The sequence below is a fragment of the Lutjanus erythropterus genome, chromosome 1, assembly GCF_056507025.1.
Source record: "Lutjanus erythropterus isolate fLutEry1 chromosome 1, fLutEry1.hap2, whole genome shotgun sequence".
NCBI lineage: Eukaryota > Metazoa > Chordata > Actinopteri > Lutjaniformes > Lutjanidae > Lutjanus > Lutjanus erythropterus.
Genome location: NC_139317.1, coordinates 32,943,500 through 32,966,606, shown reverse-complemented (window position 1 = coordinate 32,966,606; position 23,107 = coordinate 32,943,500). Strand labels below are relative to the sequence as shown.

General features: G+C 37.6%; 1 protein-coding gene across 1 annotated transcript; it reads right to left on the bottom strand.

Annotated features, from left to right (window-relative positions):
* Positions 1-3,858: 3,858 nt before the first annotated feature.
* scamp5b (secretory carrier membrane protein 5b) lies at positions 3,859-13,305 on the bottom strand. Its single transcript, XM_084724752.1, has 6 exons — positions 13,294-13,305; positions 11,670-11,789; positions 9,999-10,155; positions 7,629-7,730; positions 5,778-5,895; positions 3,859-4,381 (listed from the first exon to the last, which is right to left on the bottom strand). The coding sequence occupies exons 1-6, from the start codon at positions 13,298-13,300 to the stop codon at positions 4,214-4,216; spliced, it is 672 nt and encodes a 223-aa protein (XP_084580878.1). The 5' UTR covers positions 13,301-13,305; the 3' UTR covers positions 3,859-4,213.
* Between the last annotated feature and the right edge of the window lie 9,802 nt (positions 13,306-23,107).

Sequence of the window (23,107 nt, the reverse complement as noted above, 5' to 3'; positions counted from 1 at the left end):
AATGAATAGCTATGTCCCTATGTGAAACACTCATAACAGCTGTTGGATGTTAATGGCGAGGTTTAGAAACAAGAGTTGGGTAAAATTTTTTGCTTTCTTTACTCCCAAATGGCTTACCCTTTTCATCAACCAAAACAGAGTGCCATAAACAAGCCACAGCAGCACTCCCAGAACAGGTGGGGGTTTGAAGGATAGTCTATTATCCTAGAAAGCCTTGGCTTATATAAGAATCACAAACCAGATTAGAACGTGGCTCTCTGGTCGTGATGCAGCTGCAACAACCAATTCCCGACTGTAAAACCATGTTAAAGGAGCTATATGTAAGAAATGGCCACCTGTCAAATTGATACTTTAAACACATGGAGGGTAACAGTAGAATGTTGGGGTGTCCACAAGGATTGAGCGAATGTAGAAATTTTCAAAACATTTTCGTATTACCCCGAATACTACTGCCGGTAATTCCAAATTTTACCACCGGGTGTTGCATGGTACTCAGCTGCTCCCAAGTGGAACATGCAGCACATGAATTAGAGAGTAGTTACAAGTGAGTAAGATTATCACAACTTGCTCCTGTAAATGTTTCACAATTAAAGATTTGTTAAGAATGAAGGGGATCTTTCCACTGAGATACCAGAGGGCTTTTAATTTGAAATGGATACAGGAAGTGTTGGGTTTGTGTTAACAGCTCAATGTAGTACTAATAATTAGTTATAATAAATTAATTACTCAATGATTATTATAATTGTTGGAATGATTGTTTTTTAACTAAAATTCTTAAATATAGCTCCTTCAAGACTCAGTTGCCATTTAGGTCAGATTTGCATTTCTTGTACTAGCCAGAACGAAACGATTAGAGGCATGCAGTTGGATGGTTTTCCATCCATGTTTTACAAGTGGAAAGAATTGAATTTTAAAGGGAAAAAGCATCTGTACAGTCTTGATTTGTTATGAATCAATGGCAATATTCTGTGGCTGACAAGCAGTCCTGTTTACCTGAAGTCTTTGCTGTCACTTCTTGTCATGAGAGATTTCCATGTGTATAGCAATTACAGTGTTTGTTGGTGGCTGCTGGTGGGTCCTCTGGGTATCTATATTGCTGTATAATTTGCTTCTCCACAGAGTAATTCTATCACTCTCACAACACAGGGAGAAGCAGACAGTAGGGAAGAGGACATCCACAGATAAATCCATTTTAAGTGTATTTTGAATCTAATCTATGATGGTCACCTGCTCACAGGATGTCAAGGAGGAAATTGTGTTTGCCCTCATGTAAGTTTAGAAAAATACTATTTCTAGGCAAGTAGTATCAGTCAATCTAACTATCCCGCATTTCTCATGCACTAGTACAGATTTTATAAATAGAATACTGGGAGGAAAAGTAGAGAGTCATATAGTGCCCCCAGTGGACGGTCAGTGTGACTGATCGACATAGAGCCACAGAGAACCAATACTACCACCTGAAGGCAAAGAATGGGCCTCCTATTTTTAACTCCTCATTTTAACAGTGTTTAAATGTGGCTGCAGTACCATTTGCTGTGTGTAATGTATTGGAAACAATTTAAAAACACATTTTAATGATTGAGTACATTGTCTTGATTAAATGGGGCAAATATAACAAAATACTCAAATAAGAAACCAAGAGGCTCTAAGCAACCTCCTTGAATAACAATGTAATATGATAATATGACGAACTTTTTGTAATCTGTGGAGATTAAATGTAGCAGCTCATCTCAATATTTTATTTCTAATACACAGTTTTATTATGAGGTGGAAGCTGTCCATTGGTTAAAATGTATGTACAGGTATCTTCATATATCGAGACAATTTGTTTTAGGAAATATTAAAACAACAAGAACTCACTTTTAGGGGCAAAAATAAGTTAAAGAAAATCAGGAGGCTGCTTCTCCAAACACCCTCTGATCCTCAGAAGAGATAAGAGCAAGAATTTTTGTATTAGTATTATTATTATTAGTAGAAGTAGTGGTAGTAGCAGTAGTGGTAGTAGTAGTAGTAGTAGTGGTAGTAGTAGTATTTATATCATCTTTTAAAAACTGTCCTCACTGAATATAGGATCAGAAGTAAAATGTGGATGGTGGTATGCCTAACTAACACATAGTGTTCCCCTAAGATTACCAGGACATTGGTTTCTATTTGGCATCCCTCCTATAATGTTCAAAGAGCGTTACGCAAATGTTTTTTGTGAAACATAACATCCTCCAATGTTCTAATAGCCACATAAAGCAATGTTTTGAGGCATTCTGGGGACGTAACAACAAAAATTACTCTTAGGTCAGAAAAACTCCTCCTTTAACATCCAAGGAACAATAAGAGAAAATGTTTAACTCACCTTCAAGGAAAATTCAATTAACCTTACCAGTGTGTCCAGAGTGTTCTAGAAACGTTAACAAAAAGTTTGTTTTAGGTAACACAAACTTAACTTAACAACACTATAACTTTGAAGGAACGTTGAGGGGAACCATTCGAGCAAGCTTCCTGGAACATGCAGGTAACCTTCCAAGAATGTTCTAATAACGTAACAATGACATTGGTTTTATGTCAGGAAAAACTTGTCATTTTAACATCCAGGGAACATGATACAGAAATGTTCAATAAACATTGCCAGAACATTTTGGGAACCAATTTTAGCTGGGGGTGGTAACCAGAGGTCAGTGAAAACTCCATAAAACCCCTGCTTGGTGGGAGGATTGAGTGAGCAATGATCTGCCATTCACTTCCAACTGTCCTTGAGGTGCCTTTGGGAAACGTTTAAAAGCCCCAGCCTGCTCCAGGAGAGCTTCCAGTCACCCAACAGGTCCCCATATAGACTGTGTGGCTGATCAAATAACCACACACTATGTGTAACTGAGGAAATATGATGCAGATTGATACTATCTACAGCTAAATATTTGATATTTGTTGCTGTGAGTGGGTGTGTGGTGATTACTCTGATTTCCATCCCTCCTAGTATGATTGGAGAGGAACACAAAGAAAAGAGAGAAAAGAGAAAAAGAGAGAAGCAGGAAATAGATGGGGCCGCCATAAATGCAGACTATGATCTGTGAAGGATGAATGAAGGTAATCTGTACATGTAGGAGCATTTTACTTTATACTAAAGCCATCAGCGCCTCCCTGTGGTCAAACAGCCATACAGCAGGAGAAAAGTTGTCTGCAAATGACATAACAGTTTATAAAAGGGCACAAGCTAAATTGACATTCATTCATACAAAACTGTCACATCTAATAAACTAGAGGTGACTACAGCACATGGGTCACATGTTTCTTTTCTTGTTTCTTTTTTTGCATAGAATTTACAATGAACCATTAACAATGATTGTATTCTTCTGTGATGTAAATCAGTGTCAACAGGAAACGTCAAGTACATCAAAGAGTCAACTTCAAGTAAGTTCAAATTTTCTGTTTCTATTCAAATCCAGCTAAAGACTTGCAATAACACTGTCAGACAGTATTCCTTTCAACAGTAAAACATTCTTTCATTTCACAGTGCGATCATTGACAGTGCATAAAAATATGTTGAGGTCACAGAAAGTAGTATGATTTAAATTGAGGTTGCAATATTAAATTTGATCTTTGGTTTTCCTCTCAATTTAAAATACAAGAAAAAAAACTTAACAACCTAACCAATTTATCACTCTCATACTGAAACTGGTAAATAAATTAAATAAGGTAATACTAAACAATTGAATCTTCATCACAACTAAAGTAACTGTACATCAATACTTTTGTTTGTTTTTTTTTGAATAAAAGAAAAATGATCCTTTTGTAAAAATGGATAGAACTGCAGGTCAACACAAAAAGTACATTAGCACACACAGCTCTCATGGAGCCACTACAGTAATACACATTCAAAACTAGTTTAATTTCAACCCCCCAAACAGAAAACACAACATTTGAAATGATATAAAACACAGCAAATAATCTGCATGCCCTTTAACACAGAAAGGCAAAAGCCAGCTTCTCACAGATGTTCAGAGCAATTTGTTTGCCAAGTGATGAAATCGCTTGAAATCACTGACATTTCTGCTTAATCAGTGTTGTGGCCAAAATGTAAAACCTGAACATGTAAAAATATGCAAGTGTCATTTCTGAAAACATTTTTTTTTCTTTAGCTTGATGGTCCAATCTTCCTAACCTTATTGCTCAAACTTTGGCATAACTGTCGCATCATTTCTTTGACACCTCTGTCTTGAAGGGGCTACATCTGGTTCTCGTTGTATTGTGGGGTGGAGTACTGCTCCTGCATGGCTCCAGCAGCTGCCCCCATGGCAGCCTGCTGGATGTGAGGGTTCTTCCAGGCTCCTGTGGCCCACTCCTCCTGAGCTTTGGACATGCTGCCCCCACTGCCACGGTAGAAATTATGGATCTGAAGATAAGGTGGTGTGACAAGTTACTACCAAAAAGCCTTGATGTGTGGAAGGTAAGTGGTTTTCATGACCTTAGTCGATATTATACACTTATGCAGCTGTATAGACCAATATCACAGCAGCCAATGTGACATGAAATACTATGATAAACACAGGTGTTACCAATGATATTAATTAAGGCTCTGTTCCATTCAGGTCAAACAGAGTCACCGTGCTGCTATTGTGCATGTTGGCTCTAATTAGTATCATTGGTAACACCTGTGAACACCCTACTGTTTCATTTTAATATGGCTGCCGTGAAACAGGTCTTTTCTCAAATCACTAAGTCTGTTTAGGGAATACAGTGTTGGGTAGGTACAGTGAGGGACTGACTGGAATTCTGGCATTTTTATTTTCAAACCTAACAACTCTGCTTTGTTGATAAAAGAGGAAATGAATTGATGTCAAATCCACTGACCAAGGCCTGTAAGGTTCTACCACGATAAAATAGTAGCTATTGTACAACTTCTGGCTAAAGGCAGTGACTTTTCATCGAGATTCATTCATTCATTCCAGCTCTGTAAGGCAGGTGCAAGAAGTGGTACTGTTACTTCCCCCAACCCGCCAACTCATGTCAGAGGTCAAGCCAGATATAATCAAATGCAATCAGTATAGAAAGAGCATATAAATGAAATGGGTGAAGGGTCGAAAAAGTGAAGGGTTAGAGCAGAAAAGGTCAGAGAAACATTCAGGTTTCATGAAGATACACCTGTGCACGTTATTACAGATAATAGCAGCTCTAGACGTACAGTAACATTATATAAACTTGGCAATACAAATAGTTTTTGGTGGACGATCACTTTTTGGCACAACACGTGTTCAGAATTACAAATAAAATGAGGACACAAACACACAAAACACCTTAGGGCATCTTTCACTCATGGCTGAACCGAGCTGACCAATAACTGGACTTTGATGATATCATGGATGATTTTGCACAAAGCACAAAGCAGAGCCAGGACACAATTTATTGCATAAAGTAAGACAATTTTCTAATTAATTTAGGCATATAAAGTGTCTCTGTGTTTGTTTCATGCGACACCATAGCTTGCTGTCAGTTTACGGGCTTTGTTTTTGTCAGAGATGGCTTAAGTGTGTCTCATATTTGTGGTTGAGAGTAGTGTATTCATAAACTGTTGGCTTTAATTGAGTGTACCTGCGCTGCAAATCCTGTATTGTTGTGATACAGGTGAATTTATTGATCTGTTTACTTTGAGTGTTCCTGTACTGTAAATCCTGTTGAGACAAAATAGATCCAACGCTCCTGGTGAAGAAGTTACAGACAATGGCAGAAAATTGATTCAAATAGTTTGCCTGTCTACAACATTCCCCGTTGTATAGAACAAAAATACTTACCCTGGTGAGGGCAATGAAGGACAGTGAGGCCACTGCAGTGAACATGATAGTTGGGATCAACATGATCAGAGCGATCAAAATATTATAGCTGAAGAAGGAGATGGTAGCCAACCAACCACTGAAAAAGACACAGATGACCATTAACACAATTTCATCAGAAAAAATGGATTAATTTTAGACGACGAGCACCACATGAACCATAATGATCTGTTATTGGATTGTCTGGTGTTGCTCATCATGACAGTACAGCTGAACATCTGGATGTTAAACGCCAGTAATTTTGTAGACTTTAAGTGCTGTGATATAAAGTTTAAAAGTTTTATGGCTCATACATGAGGATATCCGATTGCACATGGTGACATTTATAAACTTTATGGAGGCTGTCATAATATTAATATCTGATCATCAGCCTGAGTCAGGTGACATTTTGAGGATCTCTTTAACAACCTCTCAAATTCTAATAACAGGACTATCATTAAAGTTATATGAGGGCAATTTCTGACGCTCCATCACTGTCATGTTAATGAAAGCAGCGCACAAGGTCTTTAAAAAAATACCACCTGACTGGACTTATTGCTTGAGTTCAAAATGTTTCATTCAAAAGTAAATTTTGTTGTCTCATTAAAACATCGTCTTATTCTCAGTGTTAGCTTTTGATGCACAACAGTGCAACAAAAGCTAACATTAGTTACATAAACGCTGGTAAATATATATGTTAACTTTAGCAATGACTTTGGCACACCTCTCTGTCCACCTTAGTGTTATGGCACTTATTTGAAAATTTATTATCTTTTACTTTATTATCATGATTATTTTTTAAATAAGATTGCAAGATAAAAGAGTTGCCCTTGACAAAAATGACATTGAAGTTTTTATGTGAGGAAATGTCTCTAAATCCTCCAGAACAATGATTTGTTTTTCAAGGCCTCAGCATCAAAAGAAATCCTTTGGCTCGCACTTTGTTTTAGAGTATACTAATAAAACATAACAAGCTGTACTTTGTATGAAATTAGACAAAAACTAGAAATAATACGTTCTTTATTAGTCAGTATTAAACCCTTCATTAGATCCTTATTAGACTTTCTCAGAGGGTAATTAGGGACAGACTACAACAAAACTGTGGTGTAAACTTAACTGTATTATTTTACAGAGTTAGACAATATTAGACCCTTTTTTAGCTCCTTTACTAGAACCTTATTGACTTTATTACGGGTATTTTGGGAGATCTTACAACAAAACTTAACTGTACTGTAAAATTGAAATCACATATCTGATACTTCTAGAGTTCTTTGGTCAAATCACATTATCTGCCTACGGTAGTACAATAAGTCTGTGCAATCACACATAGACAAAGTATTTCTCTACCTCTAAAATTTTGGCCCTTAGTTGGTAGACCTGATTCAAACATTGTTTTTAAAGCGAGAGGTAGCAGATACGTCATTTTATTTTAGTTAACAGTACAGTTCTACTGTGATGTGTTCCATATGTCCCTCGAAGAAAGTCTAATTAGGGTCTAATATAAAGTTGACTACTATCTTATAAAAAAAACTTTATTTCTAGTTTTCATCTAATTTGCTACAAAGTTCCTTTTTGACTTATTATAGCACTATGAAATAAGGTGTGACCATCATTTGAATGAAATATTGACAAACATGCAACAAAAAACAAATTCTATATTATCTATATATCTACATTCTATCTACCTATATATATGTATGTATATATACATATACATATATATATATATATATATATATATATAGAGAGAGAGAGATATTCTCAATATTTTTAAATGTAAACCACAATTTCAAATATTGTATATCCCATGCATTTTCAATTTCTGACTCTTACCATACTCCCCATCCAGGGATGCCTATGCTTTGAATGATGCTGATGCCAACTTGCGCCATGAACACAAAAAAGAACATCATGAAGTTGAAGGAGCTGTCACTCCTGAGGAAAAACAAAAAGACCAAGAAATATTTACATGTGGACACAAAATATATCACCACTGTACATCTAATCTTGCACTTGTATGTTATATCTTGTCTGATGCTATTCATCCTATCTATAAATTTAATAGAGGTAATTTCCACTCTGCACCATGAGGAGTTGTTTTCCAGTTTTCATCATGAAATCAATGCACTAAAAATTCACAGGTGTCAATCATGATGCAACTATTTGAATTATGATATCACTTCTTCCACATCTGCCTTCTTGTTGTGATAACAACACACTTGTCAGAGGTCTGTGCTGGACTGTGGGCCTCCTGCCCTGCCATGGTTCTTTGGTCAGTCTGCACCAGTAATACTTTGTCAGCCCAGACGTCAAGGAGTAGTCAGACTGTGCCATTATCCTCTCCTGGTGCTGTGCACTGGTGACAGTGAGACACTCACTACGACTGCAGTCCCTGACTTGGCAAACTAGTCAAGGAACAGGAATATCTGTTTAATTGTGCTGCCCCTCAGTGAAGGGAGAGAGCGCCCTGAAGTCTCCAAAGGGACTGGCTGAATCATTTATCTCAGCTGCCACTGAACACTTAAAGATACAGGACATGATTCTGGAGAAAGACAGTTGATTGTTTTGTCTCCTTACCAGATCATCACATACTTATGTTTTGGGCATGAGACTATCAGCTATCTCACAAAGCGTGTTCTGCTTCCATCACTGGTTAGATTTTAATGCATAAAAATGGAGCCAAGAGGAGGAGCAGAAGTCTAGTTCTCTCTTAGATCACTTGTGAACCCTGTCCATACACATGAACTGGTTTGGACTGACTAGGTTTGACTTGGCGCGTCAGCCCAGCATGGAAGGGATTTGCATATCCATAAAACAGGCCTACTCACTTAAAGGTGTGCTTTTTAAGTGAAGACAATCTTAACTCGAGTCCAGTGGCTGTAAAATGATGAATAAATACTTCTTTCCCAATAAATTATTCACAATATAACCACACCTTTATTTTGTTATTTAAAAGCTGCTGCAAAACACTGCTGGAGTTTCACAGAAAAACAGCATTGCAGAATCTCCCAAACAATGCAAATAAAGCGTGACTAGTTTTCAAACAGAGAACCCCCCCCCACACACACACACACACATAAAATGCCTCCATATTGCTCTTCTGGTATAATCCAAGCCTTCTAAAGCCCCAACCTGCTGTTCACTTCTGAGTGCACACATGGTCACACACTCACAGACACACCCACACCCAGTTCAGTGTGTACACACACATAATGTGTCTCCAAGTTAAGGATCTACAGTAAAGATTTAGGCTAAAAACGTAAATGACATCTTTCAAGTCAGCTTGGTGTGTTGGGGCTTTAGGAGACACTAGACAAGCAGTTTTTTTTTTTTTTTTTTGGTTGTTTTTACATTTGAAAACTGGTCACCATTCACTGAAGTTGCAGACTCTGCAACACTGTTTTCCTGTGAAACTCCAGCAGTGTTTTGCGGCTGAAAAAACTAAATCCAACTGTCAGTCGGCATGAGGGTGAGTAGATAATGAACTACTAGTGAACTATCCTTTTAAAGATAGCAGAGTGACACAAGGTTTGAAATCTGCAAGCTAAAGTTAATCCCACACACTGGTCTTAAGAGAATGGAGGAAAAATTAGCTTCAAGCCACCATCCATACAAGGCCATACATTATATATACTATACAGTATATACAGTACTATACATGTAGTATGAGTTTGAGTTTCTCAAAATTGTTTCCTACATGGCATTAGAGGGAAATGTCCTGTGATCTATTAATTAATCCTTTGATTTCACTAGATTGAACTCAAAACCAAAAAGCCCCATTAAAGGGCTGCATCAAGTAATAATACAGTAAACAACCATAGTTACAGTTAATTTTCTAATCCAGAAATATCTGTCAATCAGTTTACTAGATAACATTGTATACATTATATTATATACACAGTTACTTTCTCTTTGGAGTGGATAAAATACATGAAAGTAGTATTTAACTTCATTGTAAATATCTTATAATACAAAATGCAAAGATTAGATCAATATTATTAGAACCTATGCACTATTTATAACATGCTATTAGTGTGTTGCTTTATGCTTTTTTTTCTTCCTTTTTTTTTTACACTCTATACTTTCACAACAACTGTGCTGAAAAGCAAAATGCAGTGACACAGAACGCAACTGTGTAATGAGTTACTGCTGGAGCACTGACAAAGTAATATTCTGAATGTCAGTGCTTCATATTTGACTTACTTGAACGCCTTGTAAATGGGCCTGAACCAACAGACATAAGAGCAGGGAGTGAACATGAGGAGCCAGATGATCGCCAGTCCAAAGTTGGTCACACCCCCTCCACCAAACATCCATGCAAAGCAGCCAATGAGATTCACCGCGAGAGTAGCACTATTCACTGTAAGACCAAAGCATGCACATTGTGTTTTAGGTAGCCAGTAGATGCAAAAATATATATATTTAGTACATGTACACAGACATGCGCATGCAGAAAAGAGATTGGAAAGTGGATATGAAGGCAGCCACACTGACATAATGTTAGATATGTAATTGCAGCGCTTGACTCAGAAGATTGCTTGTGTTCCCTGAATAGCCTTTTTGTGGGTGTCCTTTTCTATTAATTCTGAGTAATGTTATGAGGCTACAGTACTCCCTGCTTAAGTTCCACTTAGTTCTAATTGAAGCTCTGCGCTTCGGTTCCATTTTTCTTCTGTAAACTAACAGAGAGGGCCAATCAGTTTCAACTGTCGGTCTGCGGAGGAAATGCAGAGTGCTTTGCAAGAGAATTATGAGGCCAAACACAGCTGCAACATGACAGCTATTTAGGAACAGAGCTAAGTTTTATAAATACTCGACAAAAAAAAAATACTGTTGGCTTCAAAGGATTTTCACACATGGAAGGAGAAAAACATTAAATTATACAAACTGAATAGCACTCGAGTACAAAGAGCAATGTTCATGCTATACACGCACGCTGTGGCAAATGTCAAATCAAAATGCAAGAAGGAGTGATACAGAAAATTGCCACAGACATAAAGAGAATAGTTGCACAACCAAAAGCAGATTGGAACTTTGAATACCTGCTTCTGGTTATCATTTAGTAGAAAAGAGGATGCCTGTAGAAAGAAAAGTGTTTAGCACCAGTTATAGATAGTTTTGATACATTTCCTCCTGAGTATAAGTGATTATTTCAAATGAAAAACATATTTTGTTTTGTTGATTGCATATTACAAACACGATGAAAATCAGCCTGTGGTTTGCAGCAGGTATATTAGAGTGGAGAGGACTTCTTTTAATCAAAAAATCAGTTGCAACACTGTACTGACATCCCAGCTTCACCTTTGTTTTAGTCATTTTCGCATTACTCTACTGTTAAATGGCTGATTCCTAACTGTTAGATTGGTGTCATTGCACCTGTATAAATGTTGCAAGCCTTCATGGACAGGCAGGGAGCTTCCAGACCAGAGCAATACCACAAACATCATTGTGCTGCTTGTTTATGGTGTAATAAACTTTGATGAAAGTGCTTCTGGCAAAAATTGTTGAACACAATTTCAATGTTAACTGCTCTGCTCAAACCAAGGCCATCTGGTCAGTGCTATGACTCATTAGCAAATAAAACAGTCAGGATAACAGCCAATAAAAAAAATGGAGCAAAGAGACCCTTGTAAAGCATTCCCTTCTGTTACATACTTCTTATCATGAATTGACGAGAGGACTGTTTATGGGACCTCCAGGAAACTTTTTTTCTTTTTAAGGCTTCTGGTGTAATATTGGAGAGTCTCTAGGCAGGTCGTCTCTGCAGCAAAAAGTCAGCTGAATGATGAAACTTAAGCTTACATGGTATTTTGGTGCAAGGATAATGTGACATCCCACTCTTATACCAACACAACATCGCTTTAAGACACTCACGCATCCACAGGTGGTACATTTTCTTGCACATCCCGCGATGTTGTTCAGGGATCTCATCAAAGTCCTGGTAGAAGCACGGCTTGAGCGGGATGAATCCCGGCAGTGGGGGGAAGTTAGGCTCTGAGACAAATCATTTCAAAACATTTAGATTGCATATGTCCTCAAGTTTCAAATTCTTTATTGTCATATTTGCAATGTGTACAGTGAAGCAGTCATTGGCAATGAAATTCTTAGGGTGGGTTCACTCCAGTCTTGTTTAGTCCAGTTGAACTGAAGTTTGTTTGTTTTGTTTGCTGGACTTGAACCCTGGTGCAGACCAAACAACCACTCTCTGGTCTACCTCAAAGGGGTGGTCTGTCAAGTTGTCAAGTGAACTTATTCATTTCTGGTGTGAACAACATTGTAAGTGTTATTTCATTGGTTTCTATAACTTTTTTTGTGAATGACAAACTAGTAATACGTTTGCTACCAAAATGTTGACTGGAAGGGGATGAGCCTGGACTTACGACAAAGTGAGAAATGCTGGAATTTTGAATTATCTAATACCTGCTGTCTTATGAGACATTCATATGCATGGAGTCAGCTGATATGCCCTCCAAATTACGCCAACGTGAACAGAACCTGGCAGTGTTCCATGATGAACAATATCCAGGAGGAAACTGCACTGGCTGTTGTCTTTCTACCCACCAAACAAATGAATGACCAATAACTCAACAACATTTCCACCACGTGACTTATGTTTACAAGTTCTGGACTGTTTGAGTTTTGCCTTTGCCTTGCATTGGTTTGATTCTGAAACCTGATCTTAAGGTGTGAACCCGCTCTAAGATCTTAGATCTTAGGTTCTCTGCAACAGTGCTCTTACACATACAGTATGTTTAAAAAATTACGAAAGCAAAATCAAGCAAGCAGAACAAAATCTAATTAGAATCTAAGTTGTCAAGTCATGGTCACACTTTATTTTACAGTACATTAATACAATGTAACAAACCATATTTTGTATCAAATTAGACAAAAACTAGAGATAATATGTTCTTTATTAGACTTCACCCTGCCAATTGTAAGGGACAAACCAAAGAAAGTTGAAGTAGCAGCTATGTAATTTTACATTAGTTCACAGCACAGTGGTGTAATGTTTCTAATTACCGTCTAATAAAGGCTAATATGGGTCTTATAATGGGTCTAATATTGTCTAATAAAGAACATATTATTTCTTTCATTCATTGTATAATGTCTAATTACAGTTTAACTACACTCTAACAAGAGATATAATATTTCTAGCTTTTGTCTCATTATATAGAAATTTCAGCTTGTTACGTCTTATTAGTGCACTGAAAATTAAAGTGTGACTCACATTAAATGGTGCAGCAGCAAAAATATAGAAATATAATGAAACATAAAATAAAATAAAATAACATATATAAAATATAATATTAGACAAGTGAGTGATAGTAAAAATTAAATGTAAACTGGTTGTGCAGTAATGTAGTAAATGTAAATATGATAGCAGGTTGTAGACAGGTATGCATATAAATATAGACGCAGCTTATAAACGTAGTAAAATAAATATGTATGGTGAGATCTAAACATGTTATTAACAGTATGTTGCTTGATAATTACTGACCTGCCATGTGGATAAATTCAGATTTCCTCCCTCTTCACTCTCTTGAGCCTGTTACACGGAGAGAAACTGGAGGTTAGTCGTTAGTGCTGATTTATTTCTACAACCTGTTTATTACACGGTGTTACCGCCTAGGAGGTAATTTGCAATAATGTCACATGCATGCCATAGGTCTGGGAGCAGATCTTACTATTACGACCTACTTTACAGGAAGGAGGCGTTTAACAGCGGCTGCTATAAGCTAAGTGTCGGCACGTTTTAATGTGTGAGCCCTGCAGGCACCGACTCGACGCTGCTGAGAAGATTTTAACCACTGAATCTTTCTTGTTTCAGTCAAGCCACAAGAAAATGCTCCCTCTGTCACACACACACAGACACACACAGACACACACACAGCCACAGACACACCCACATACACAATTGTTGCAGTCGCATGCGGGCTGCACTTCAAAGGCTGAAACGAGCCGAGGTTATTTGCCGTATATGTAGCATGTAGTATATTTCCACGGAGAGCTGGCCATCATAGACGGGACTTACGGCTTCCACAGGAAACATAATCTGCTTACCTCCTCCAGACAGCAGCCGCCTCCCTGTGTGAAGTGCACCGGCTGCAGTGAAGCTTCAGCCGCGTGTTGAAAAGTGACAGAGCTGCCGGCCGGACGATACGTGCAAACAAACTATTACACTATTATAACAACTATAATACTTAATGCACAGCAGCACGGCGATAAAGCCTAACAATCCTGTTTCTGGACCAATCACCGCGCTCGAGTGCGCTGTCACTCTGATTCAGACCAATAGGCAGATTACTCTAATCCCTGACGTCGTGTTGTTTACCCAATCACTGTTTAGCTCTCTGTCCATGGTGCTGAATGCGGCCCACCAACTGAACCTGTAAACAGCCTCATTACGCAGCATTTCTGAAACTATATAATCAGTGGTGGAAATTTAATAAGTACATTTACTCAAGTACTGTACTTAAGTGCAATTTTGAGGTGCTGTACTTGACTTATTTCCATTTTCTTGTACTTTATATTTCTACTCCACTACATCTCAGTGGGAAATCATTGTACTTTTTGCTGCACTGCAATTATTTAATAACTTAAGTGACTTACTTTGAAGATTCACATTTATTAATACGAAACACAGTCAATAAATAAATGATGATGTATTATTATAGATAAAGAAAAAACTTTTTTTTTATCATTGTGGGAAATCACAAGCTACCCAGGAGTACACAATATAAAGCAATTAAAAGTTCCACCATTTTCAGCTGCAACACTTAAGTGATAAACACATTAATGCATGAATAATTATAGGGAAATAATATAATATATATTATTATGACATGGGCCATTTTGTATAATGAGTACCTTTACTTTTGGTACTTTAAATGTGTTCTCATGCTAGTGCTTTTGTACTTTTACTTCATTAAAGATTTTACTGCAGGACTTTTACTTGTAGTAGTGTATTTCTACACTGTTGTTTTCACACTTTTACTTCAGTAAAGAATCTGAGGATTTCTTCCACCCTGATCATCTATGATAACCACCTTGTATCTGCAGCTCATCTGAAATGAATGATGCTGTCACACAGCCATGTATCTATTGCAGTAGTAAATTAGATGGCTTAAATCAACAAAGGCATAAAATGCATACACAATATATAAAATGTATAGTAAGTTGTATTCAGAGCAGCAGCAATATTAGAAATAAGAGAAATTGTAGAATTTGTTAGAAGCAATTTCCTTTACACTGTAAATTCAACTATTTAATATACAGCATATACATATATATCCAAATCAGTAGCCAAGCCAATGGCCCAAAACATAAGCATGAAACTTGGGTTTGTTGCAAACCTAAATATTGACTCCGGCTCTCCAGCGGGGGTTGCTGTTTCTCTGCAATGAAAAACTCTGTAACTCTGCTGAGATGCCACAGAAAACAATCTCTTGGCAGCAAACACACGTGTTGGCATGCTATTATTTGGCTAACTAAAAAGGACATTTTTTATGTGCAAGTCGTTTGTAGACTGAAAGAAAAAAATATATGTCAAATACAATCCCACTATGGTATGGTATGGTAGTATCAATAAGCCACGTGAGTTCACTCAGAGAGACTAAGCAGAAAACTATTTTCTGATTTCAATCACACTGAGCTCTCAGTGATGATCTACTGTACCCTGATCACTGACTTATATCTGATGCACTGATTTGTCACTGAGGCTGTTAGATCCAGAACCATCCCACACAGCCCAAAAATACTTCCTGTAATTAATCTACAGTTGTAAATCTGTTTGACAGCAGTCAGGCATAGTGAATATTAAGACTACCATCCTTCAGCAATCTTTATTAGCTACGGTGCCACGGTGCTGTGTAGGTGGACAAAAGAAAAGAACTCTTCTCTGGCAATCATTTACATCACTGCAAATATCAGCCTTTATCATGCATATAATAATCTAATATCATCATATCATGTGAATCATGTTGTGTTCTAACCCATGCAGCATTAAATGCTTCACCATAAAAATAAGGATAGGAACATAAATCACATATATTAATCATATTTTATAATAATGTTATTGTTATGAATTTAAACAAAGATAATAGATAGTATATCAGTGATGTAGGAGTTATTTTCTATAGTTTCCATTAATTCCACACTTGTTCAGAAAAGTGTCTACCCGAAACAGAGGATTCATTTTACTCACAGGAAACCATCATTTGCTCTGCTCCACTAAAAAAACCCAAAAAGATTAATGAAGTTATTCACATGGTAATACACCGACTTGTATGATGAAATCAGCTGTAACTGTAAGGTGCTCCTACACAGACGCAAGAGTAAGAGCAGGGGGAGGTAATCTGGGTCGTAATTGGCTCTCAAGAACCTTATTCTCTGTCATCAACTGGTAAAAATAGACATGTAGACATGACTGAAGTCATAAGACAAGACAAACTGCTTTAATGTGTCAATTTAAATTTACTCTCATTCAGTCTTCTGTTACTACTCAGCAGCCACAACGAAGCAAAAATGGTTTAATCAACTCTGAGATAATGTTCATGTGTCAGTAAAACTGAATATGAGTATAATAATACGTAATAATATTAAGGTAATATATCACTTTATTATCATATTGCTCATATATCATAATATTGCTGTAAAATAAGGCTTTTTTGAAACAGAATGTCCTAACTATTGTAACATTTTAATTTCAAATTTTAGTAAACACATCATCACATTTTTGAAAGAAATGTTATCCATCTTTTTGAAATGAAAAATATATAACTAATAAATGACAGAAATGTTAATTTGTCTGAATATATATTGTAAGAACTTAGAAAGTAGGGGAGGTGTTTAAGTGTTCTCAATTTTTCAAAGTAAAAGCAATCATCAATATTGCAGATTACTCTTCCCAGGGTGTAATGACTAATATTCGAAATGAACACAATGAAATGTGAAAATACGTCTGACTGATTGCTGAAAGTAGAAACTTGCTGCAAGCTTGCAAATTAAGAATTTATTTTATATATGAAGTAGCCAATTTGATGACTGAATATTGTTTCTTTTAAAGATATATGACTTTTCATCAGGTTCATCACATTTATATGCAAATTACAAGTGGTTTCAACATACTTTCTATGTATCCTGCCATCACTTCACAACACTCATTAGTAAACTCAGCCATGTAAATGTAGGCACTTATCAAATATCTAGATCTAATGTTTGTCAGTTTAACAAAGAAATCGTACTCTGATGAGAATCTACAGGGACTGAAGAGTCTGTAATGTGCTTATTCAATATGTCTAGACTGATGCACCTCAACAATACCCCTGCATACTGGAAGACATACTGTACTGTACTTTTTCCTTTGCTGCATGCTCTATAGAAGTAGTAAAATGATGAAAAGTGCTAAACTGAAAGTTAGAAAGATAACCAAGCTGAGGAAAAATTGTTTGTAATTGTTTGATCAGATTTGATTAATGAAATTTCATCCCATGTGTCCTATACAGGTACCCAGTGTGCTACATTCATGGAAAATGGCTGCTTGAATCATTCATCTCTCCAATCCAATGGCATAAGGTAACTATGACAGGCTCAGTACAAGCTATTATGATGGGCCCTAGTGCATGCTAGTTACTAGTTATGATATGTTGGATGTTACAGTTGAACAGTTGAGTTGGCCAGCTCTTCAGTTTTGAAAGATTTTAGGCCTAAACTAGCTACAACATATCTTACTGTCTCATCACATGATCAAATAGACTTGACACTATAGACTCAACATACATGTTATCCAATAATCATTATTTCCTGGGTTGGGTTGTGATGGATTAAATGTAATCAGGATTACATAATGAAATTACAAAAAATAAGTATCTATAATTAACCCTGATTACACTTTAAAAATGTATAATTTGATTATAGTTACTTTGTCAAGGATTTTCTTGGTTACATTTTGGATTACATCTTAAAATTATGAAACTATTTCATGATAACTAGTGCTCTATTAACTCTTAAAAAACATATTGGACATATGGGGCTTCTTTGACAACTGACTGTGACTGTGCAAAAATGCATTTTATTTGCATTGAACATTTTTTAAGATATTTAAAAGGAACAAAAAATATTTTGGGGATTCTTTGTGGGAGATTTTTTGGCTGTGTAAGTATAAGCCACCACCACTGCCCCTTCATCCATTTTTTAAATCAATTATTCCGGTCAGGATCCTGAGCACTGGGCTATCCCATTTTGCACCGGCAAGAGACTTGGATGAATCTTCTCCATCAGACCTGGCTGTGAAGTTTGAAATCAGTGCAGAACCTAACAGGAAGCCAATATAAGGGTTGCACACTGAAAGTACCATGAAAAATATGAGCAGCTCTGGTTTGAACTGGCAGAGAAAAACTTGGCAGACACCAGAAAAAAAGGGCATACAGTGTATTCCGTGCTAGAGAAAACATAAGACAATATTCTCTATGAATTAACATAAATTACGTTTTTATCAACTGTTTTAATCTGTCACTGGGTAAGCTACTAAAGCTGGACGTCTCCTCACACTGTCACTCACCAGTCTCTCATTTATCCTGTCCCCTCTCCATTAATATTCATCAGAAAGGGTTTCTGTCTAGACAAGCGTGTGACAGTTTGTTCTAAGGCCGCCACAGCGTAGGCCTTCAGTAGAAATCTACAGTAGAGTTGGCTATAAGTGGTCTCTCTATCTTGCTTCTTTGTCTGTCTTTCTCTCATTCCGCCTCTCTCGTCTCTGCACCAAACAAGGCCACCATTGAAAGGACCATTGAGATGAGCTCTTTTCTTCAACGCCTCGCAATCTTCAACCAAGATTCTGATTCAGAATCTACTTTTAAAGCTAATTAGGACAAGGGCTGCTTCTTTCAGGGAGTAATGGGCTGAGCCTGAATCAACAGAGCCCACCTTCTCCCTCCCACTCTAGCTCACCAACAGTGCTTCACTCTGCATAGATTAGAATGGGAAAGTCAGATTTCCACCATGAGCTGTTCCCAACACGGCATTGATGCGACACAATGAGTCTTTTCTGGATCCTCTTTGCGGTGCGCGTTGTCATCATCCTCGACGGGGTGTAGATAGAGGGCAGGATATTAAGTGTCGAGTAAGACAGTGAGAGAATGAGTGCGGGAGAACGGAAAAAGAAAGATGACGGAGAGAAGAAGAGAGGAAATGAAGGGTGAGGGACGGGCATGGCATCTTAGCATCAACATTTATTGAACATCAGAGGCAGAGATACACAGTTTCTTATTTTTTTGGAGGGTAACATTTGCTTTGGACCAGTGAAAATTCCTCTGCTTCCTCTCTTGGCAGTTAACCACAAATTATCCATAAATGACTTAAAATTGTAAAACATTGCTAATTTAAATTGCATACTAAGTTGGTTATTCATTAATGATCTGTGTTCATGATCAAGATTTGTATGATAATTTTAAATGAAAAAAGTAACACAAAGTCCTTTAAAAGTGTTACATTTTGTTTTTAGTTTTATTATTTGATTATTTGCATACATATAAAACAGCATAAAATCCAGATAGTGAAAGTTGATTATTTATTAATGATTAATGTTCATTATCCATATTTTGTATTATCATTTTAAAAAATGTTAATAGTGTCCTTGTACAGTTTCATAAAAAGGAAGGTGAAGATGATCAACTTGTCTATTATGAATGAATGTGAAGTTGTGAAACAATGATGGTAAAGACAAAGGCAGAAACAAAGATTTATATATAAATACACATATCTGATGAATATACACACCATATACTTAACTTTGGCTTGTGCTAATATTTAATAAATTCTTGTCATATTGTGTTAAATATGGTGGTACTACACTGCCACTCACTCACACACACACACACACACACACACACACACACACGTTACTCCACTTGTTTCATATTGAATGCATGAATACATTTATTTATCTTCATCGCTGGGTGTGTAAATGCACTTTAAATGAGGTAAAAGTAAGTGTCTGTTGTTCGACACTCAATATCCCTGCTTGATGCTCTCAATTGCGGCACAGCGCCAGTGCACCCTAGTGTCATTGTCCTCCAAAAGAAAGCCCATTTGCCCAGTCACCCCCTACCCCATGTGCCACCGTTGTCTTGGTTTCTATGGAGACGCTTTCCTCCAGACCAAGCATGTGGAGGGCACCCCTCCAGCGGAAGGAGGTGGAATAACATTGTGGCAAGGCAATCATACACCAACCTCATTTGCATATCCAAACATGAACCATGGACCGTGGCATACAGTGTTTGTTCACTAAACATTTCACAGTAGTTGATTAAACCCAACTGGAGCGCAGAGATATGATTATTATTTCTGATTAACAGAAAGGGTCAGCTGATTGTAAGCTAAAGAGAACATACGAAAGAAAATTACAGTAAAACACAATTCTTCTCTAGAAAACATCTTTCTTTGTGCAATGGGACCATTCGGCATTCTGATCACCGTTGCTCCCTTTGTGGTCTTGACATGAATGATGCATGCATGTGTCTGGACCTGATGTGCTCATTTCTCAGCACCTCCAGCTGGGGGCACTGTTCTATCTGTCTGTCAGCCCGTCTGTGGTATTTCCTTACCTATTTGGTAAGACGCTCTGCTGTCAGATGGAGCTGTGCACCTCTGACCTTGAGGAAGATGAAATAAACCCACTACAGAAGCTACTGTACTCAGCATTCAAATACACAAACCTCACAGACTCAAGACTGAAACACTTAGCCTAGAGACAAGGACACAAACACAGAGGGGGGAGAAGCGAAGTGACAAACTACTATACAGTTTCTTGTTTCCAACCACAGTTCAAACAAATACTTGTGGACTTCCTCCTCAAAAACCCAGAAGTTGTGACTTTGTAATTTTTGTTTTGGTTTTATTTCAAATCACATACTATTTGTTTACAACTTTTTACTATTCTCACGGATAAATGAAGGTTAATAGAACATATAACCAAAAAAAAGACACTGTACTTGTGAAACGGAAAGGTTCACTAATTAGTAGGCCAAATCATAATGGAGGCAACGAAACAGAACTGCAGCTAACCATCATTAACATATTTCACTGGGGCCATAATTGTAGCAGTGACTGACTGCCACACAGTCACACTGATATCCATATAATCCAGCACTGAATCTCAAACAATAAGACCCACTGCTGTAAGGATGACAATAATGAAAGTGAGCGTTTTAAATAATTGAAATGCTATTTTGGTCAGGAGAACATATAATAATTAATTATGAATACATTTCAAATAAAGTCTGAAAACTGAATGACTCAATAAAAAAGGTTTTATAATGATCATGTGACCACTTATTTAATACATGGAACTTGTGACAGCACATGTATCATTTTAGCGTATGAACATTTATAAACCCTGCACCACATAGGGGCTAATGAATCTCATAATGACATCATCAGTATACATTTATTTACAGTTCACTATTCTGCAGACAAAAATACTCTCATCCTATGGTAATGACAGACTGGATTCTTGTGCTTACATTTATGTGCTTCACCTATAATGTTGTATAGCAGTGACTGTAATATACCACTAAGCATGCAGATAATGTTCTTTAAAGTTAGGGTAAGTAGGATTTGTCAGCTGCTGTTTGTAAACACACTAGAAAGATAGTTATTTGTTGAGTCCTGCTACCAAAGCAAAATAATGAGAAAATAAAAAGGTATGGATGAGGGACATTGTCTGTTACACACTTCTGGGGGTCATGGGTGATGAGAGAGGAATTATTTTTGTATGAGTCTATGTAATGTTTTTGGGATATCTTGCATAGTTTGCCTTTAAGTATGGTGATGATGAATAACTATGTTATCATTAGACAATTTACATAATGTTGTTATTTTGTTTTGCCAGAAGACTGATTTGACCTGTTTTAGTGAAATGCAATTAGTAGATAAGTTGTACATACTTATACATATGATATGCAGTACATCGAAGACAATGGCAAAACACTATGTAGCCTACCAAGCAGAACCTGAAATCTCATCACTGACACCAACAACTTGAGGATGAGTCTCTTCTGGAGCAGTAACATCAGGCTGGCAAGAGATCGAAGTGGGGATAATAGCAGGGTGCACCATCTCAGTGATTGTTTTCTTTGGCCATGAACATGCTTGTAAAATCTGCTCTGAGCCAGGGTGCAGAGGGCCCAAAATAAAATCTGCCCAACAGATTCAGTACCTGGCTGTATGGGTACCGCAGAAGCTGGGAAAGCTGATGGAGTGCACCCAGATGAGTTTCAAACCAGCCAAGTCTAGATCACTCATGTTAAAGAGGAAAAGGTGGATGATGCCATCTGCTTCAGCACTGGAGCGTTAGCACCCACACTATCATACAAAAGCCAGTAAAGAGCCTTGGCAAGGTGCTTGACAACACCCTGAGCAATATATCATCTGATACACCTGCACTGATTTGGAGAGTTGGCTGAGAGCACTTAACTTTCAGGATTGCCAGCAAAGTTCAAAATATGACTGTACCAGTATGACAGTCAGCCACACCAGCGAGATGTACAAGCTATAGGTGCCAGTCTTGACAGTTGATGGCCTTGCGAGGAAAATAAGTTCTCCCCACAGAAGCCAGTGCCTAGACTGAGCAGTATGACTCTTCTTATGGGCATGGGTTGTAACTGTCATTCATTTCCCTGGAAATTTAATTCAAGGTGATGAGAACAAGGAAAGAGTTGCAGTACAGGGAGTCATCCGCTTGAAGGTGGCCAAAGCTGGAATCAAGATGAGGACTGGAAGGAAATGGCAAGCAGTGGAAGCCAGTCAACTGGCAGGGTCAAGGCTGCACCAAAGTAAGCTTGTTGGGAGTGGTGACTCGAGGCAGAGCAGGCCTGGGATCTTTTCAGTTTTTCCAGATTGACATTGCCAAAGAGAAGAAGAAAAGCCTAGTTCAGGGGGAGGTGGGAGGAGCAATAGAAGAGAAAAGGTCATGCAGCATGGTGGTAGTAGGACAGTACCTGGGCAAGGTGGAACAATGCAGTGGAGAGGGGACATTGTGTCTTGTGTCAAGTGTCTTCTCCAGATGGTGTGTGACATGCTTCCCACTCCATCAAACCTCTACACATGGAGCAAATCTTACACCTTGATTCCACTTGGCATGGCTTTGGTGCAGTTTTGTTCCACCCTCATACTTCAAACCTTACCAGAAGAGGAGCATTTTGTTTACCTGATTTTCTTGGGTTGTTGAGATTTTGTTGATTTGGACTGTTTTCTCAATTGTTGTGCTTCTACTATCAGTAAGTAGACTGTGTAGTTAAATTGTTTCAATTTTG

Coding starts and splice junctions, on each gene's coding strand:
- scamp5b (XM_084724752.1), bottom strand. Junction 7,731..9,998: donor CCCATTTACAAGGCGTTCAA/GTAAGTCAAATA, acceptor GTTTTTCCTCAG/GAGTGACAGCTCCTTCAACT. Junction 5,896..7,628: donor ATCCCTGGATGGGGAGTATG/GTAAGAGTCAGA, acceptor TGTCTTTTTCAG/TGGTTGGTTGGCTACCATCT.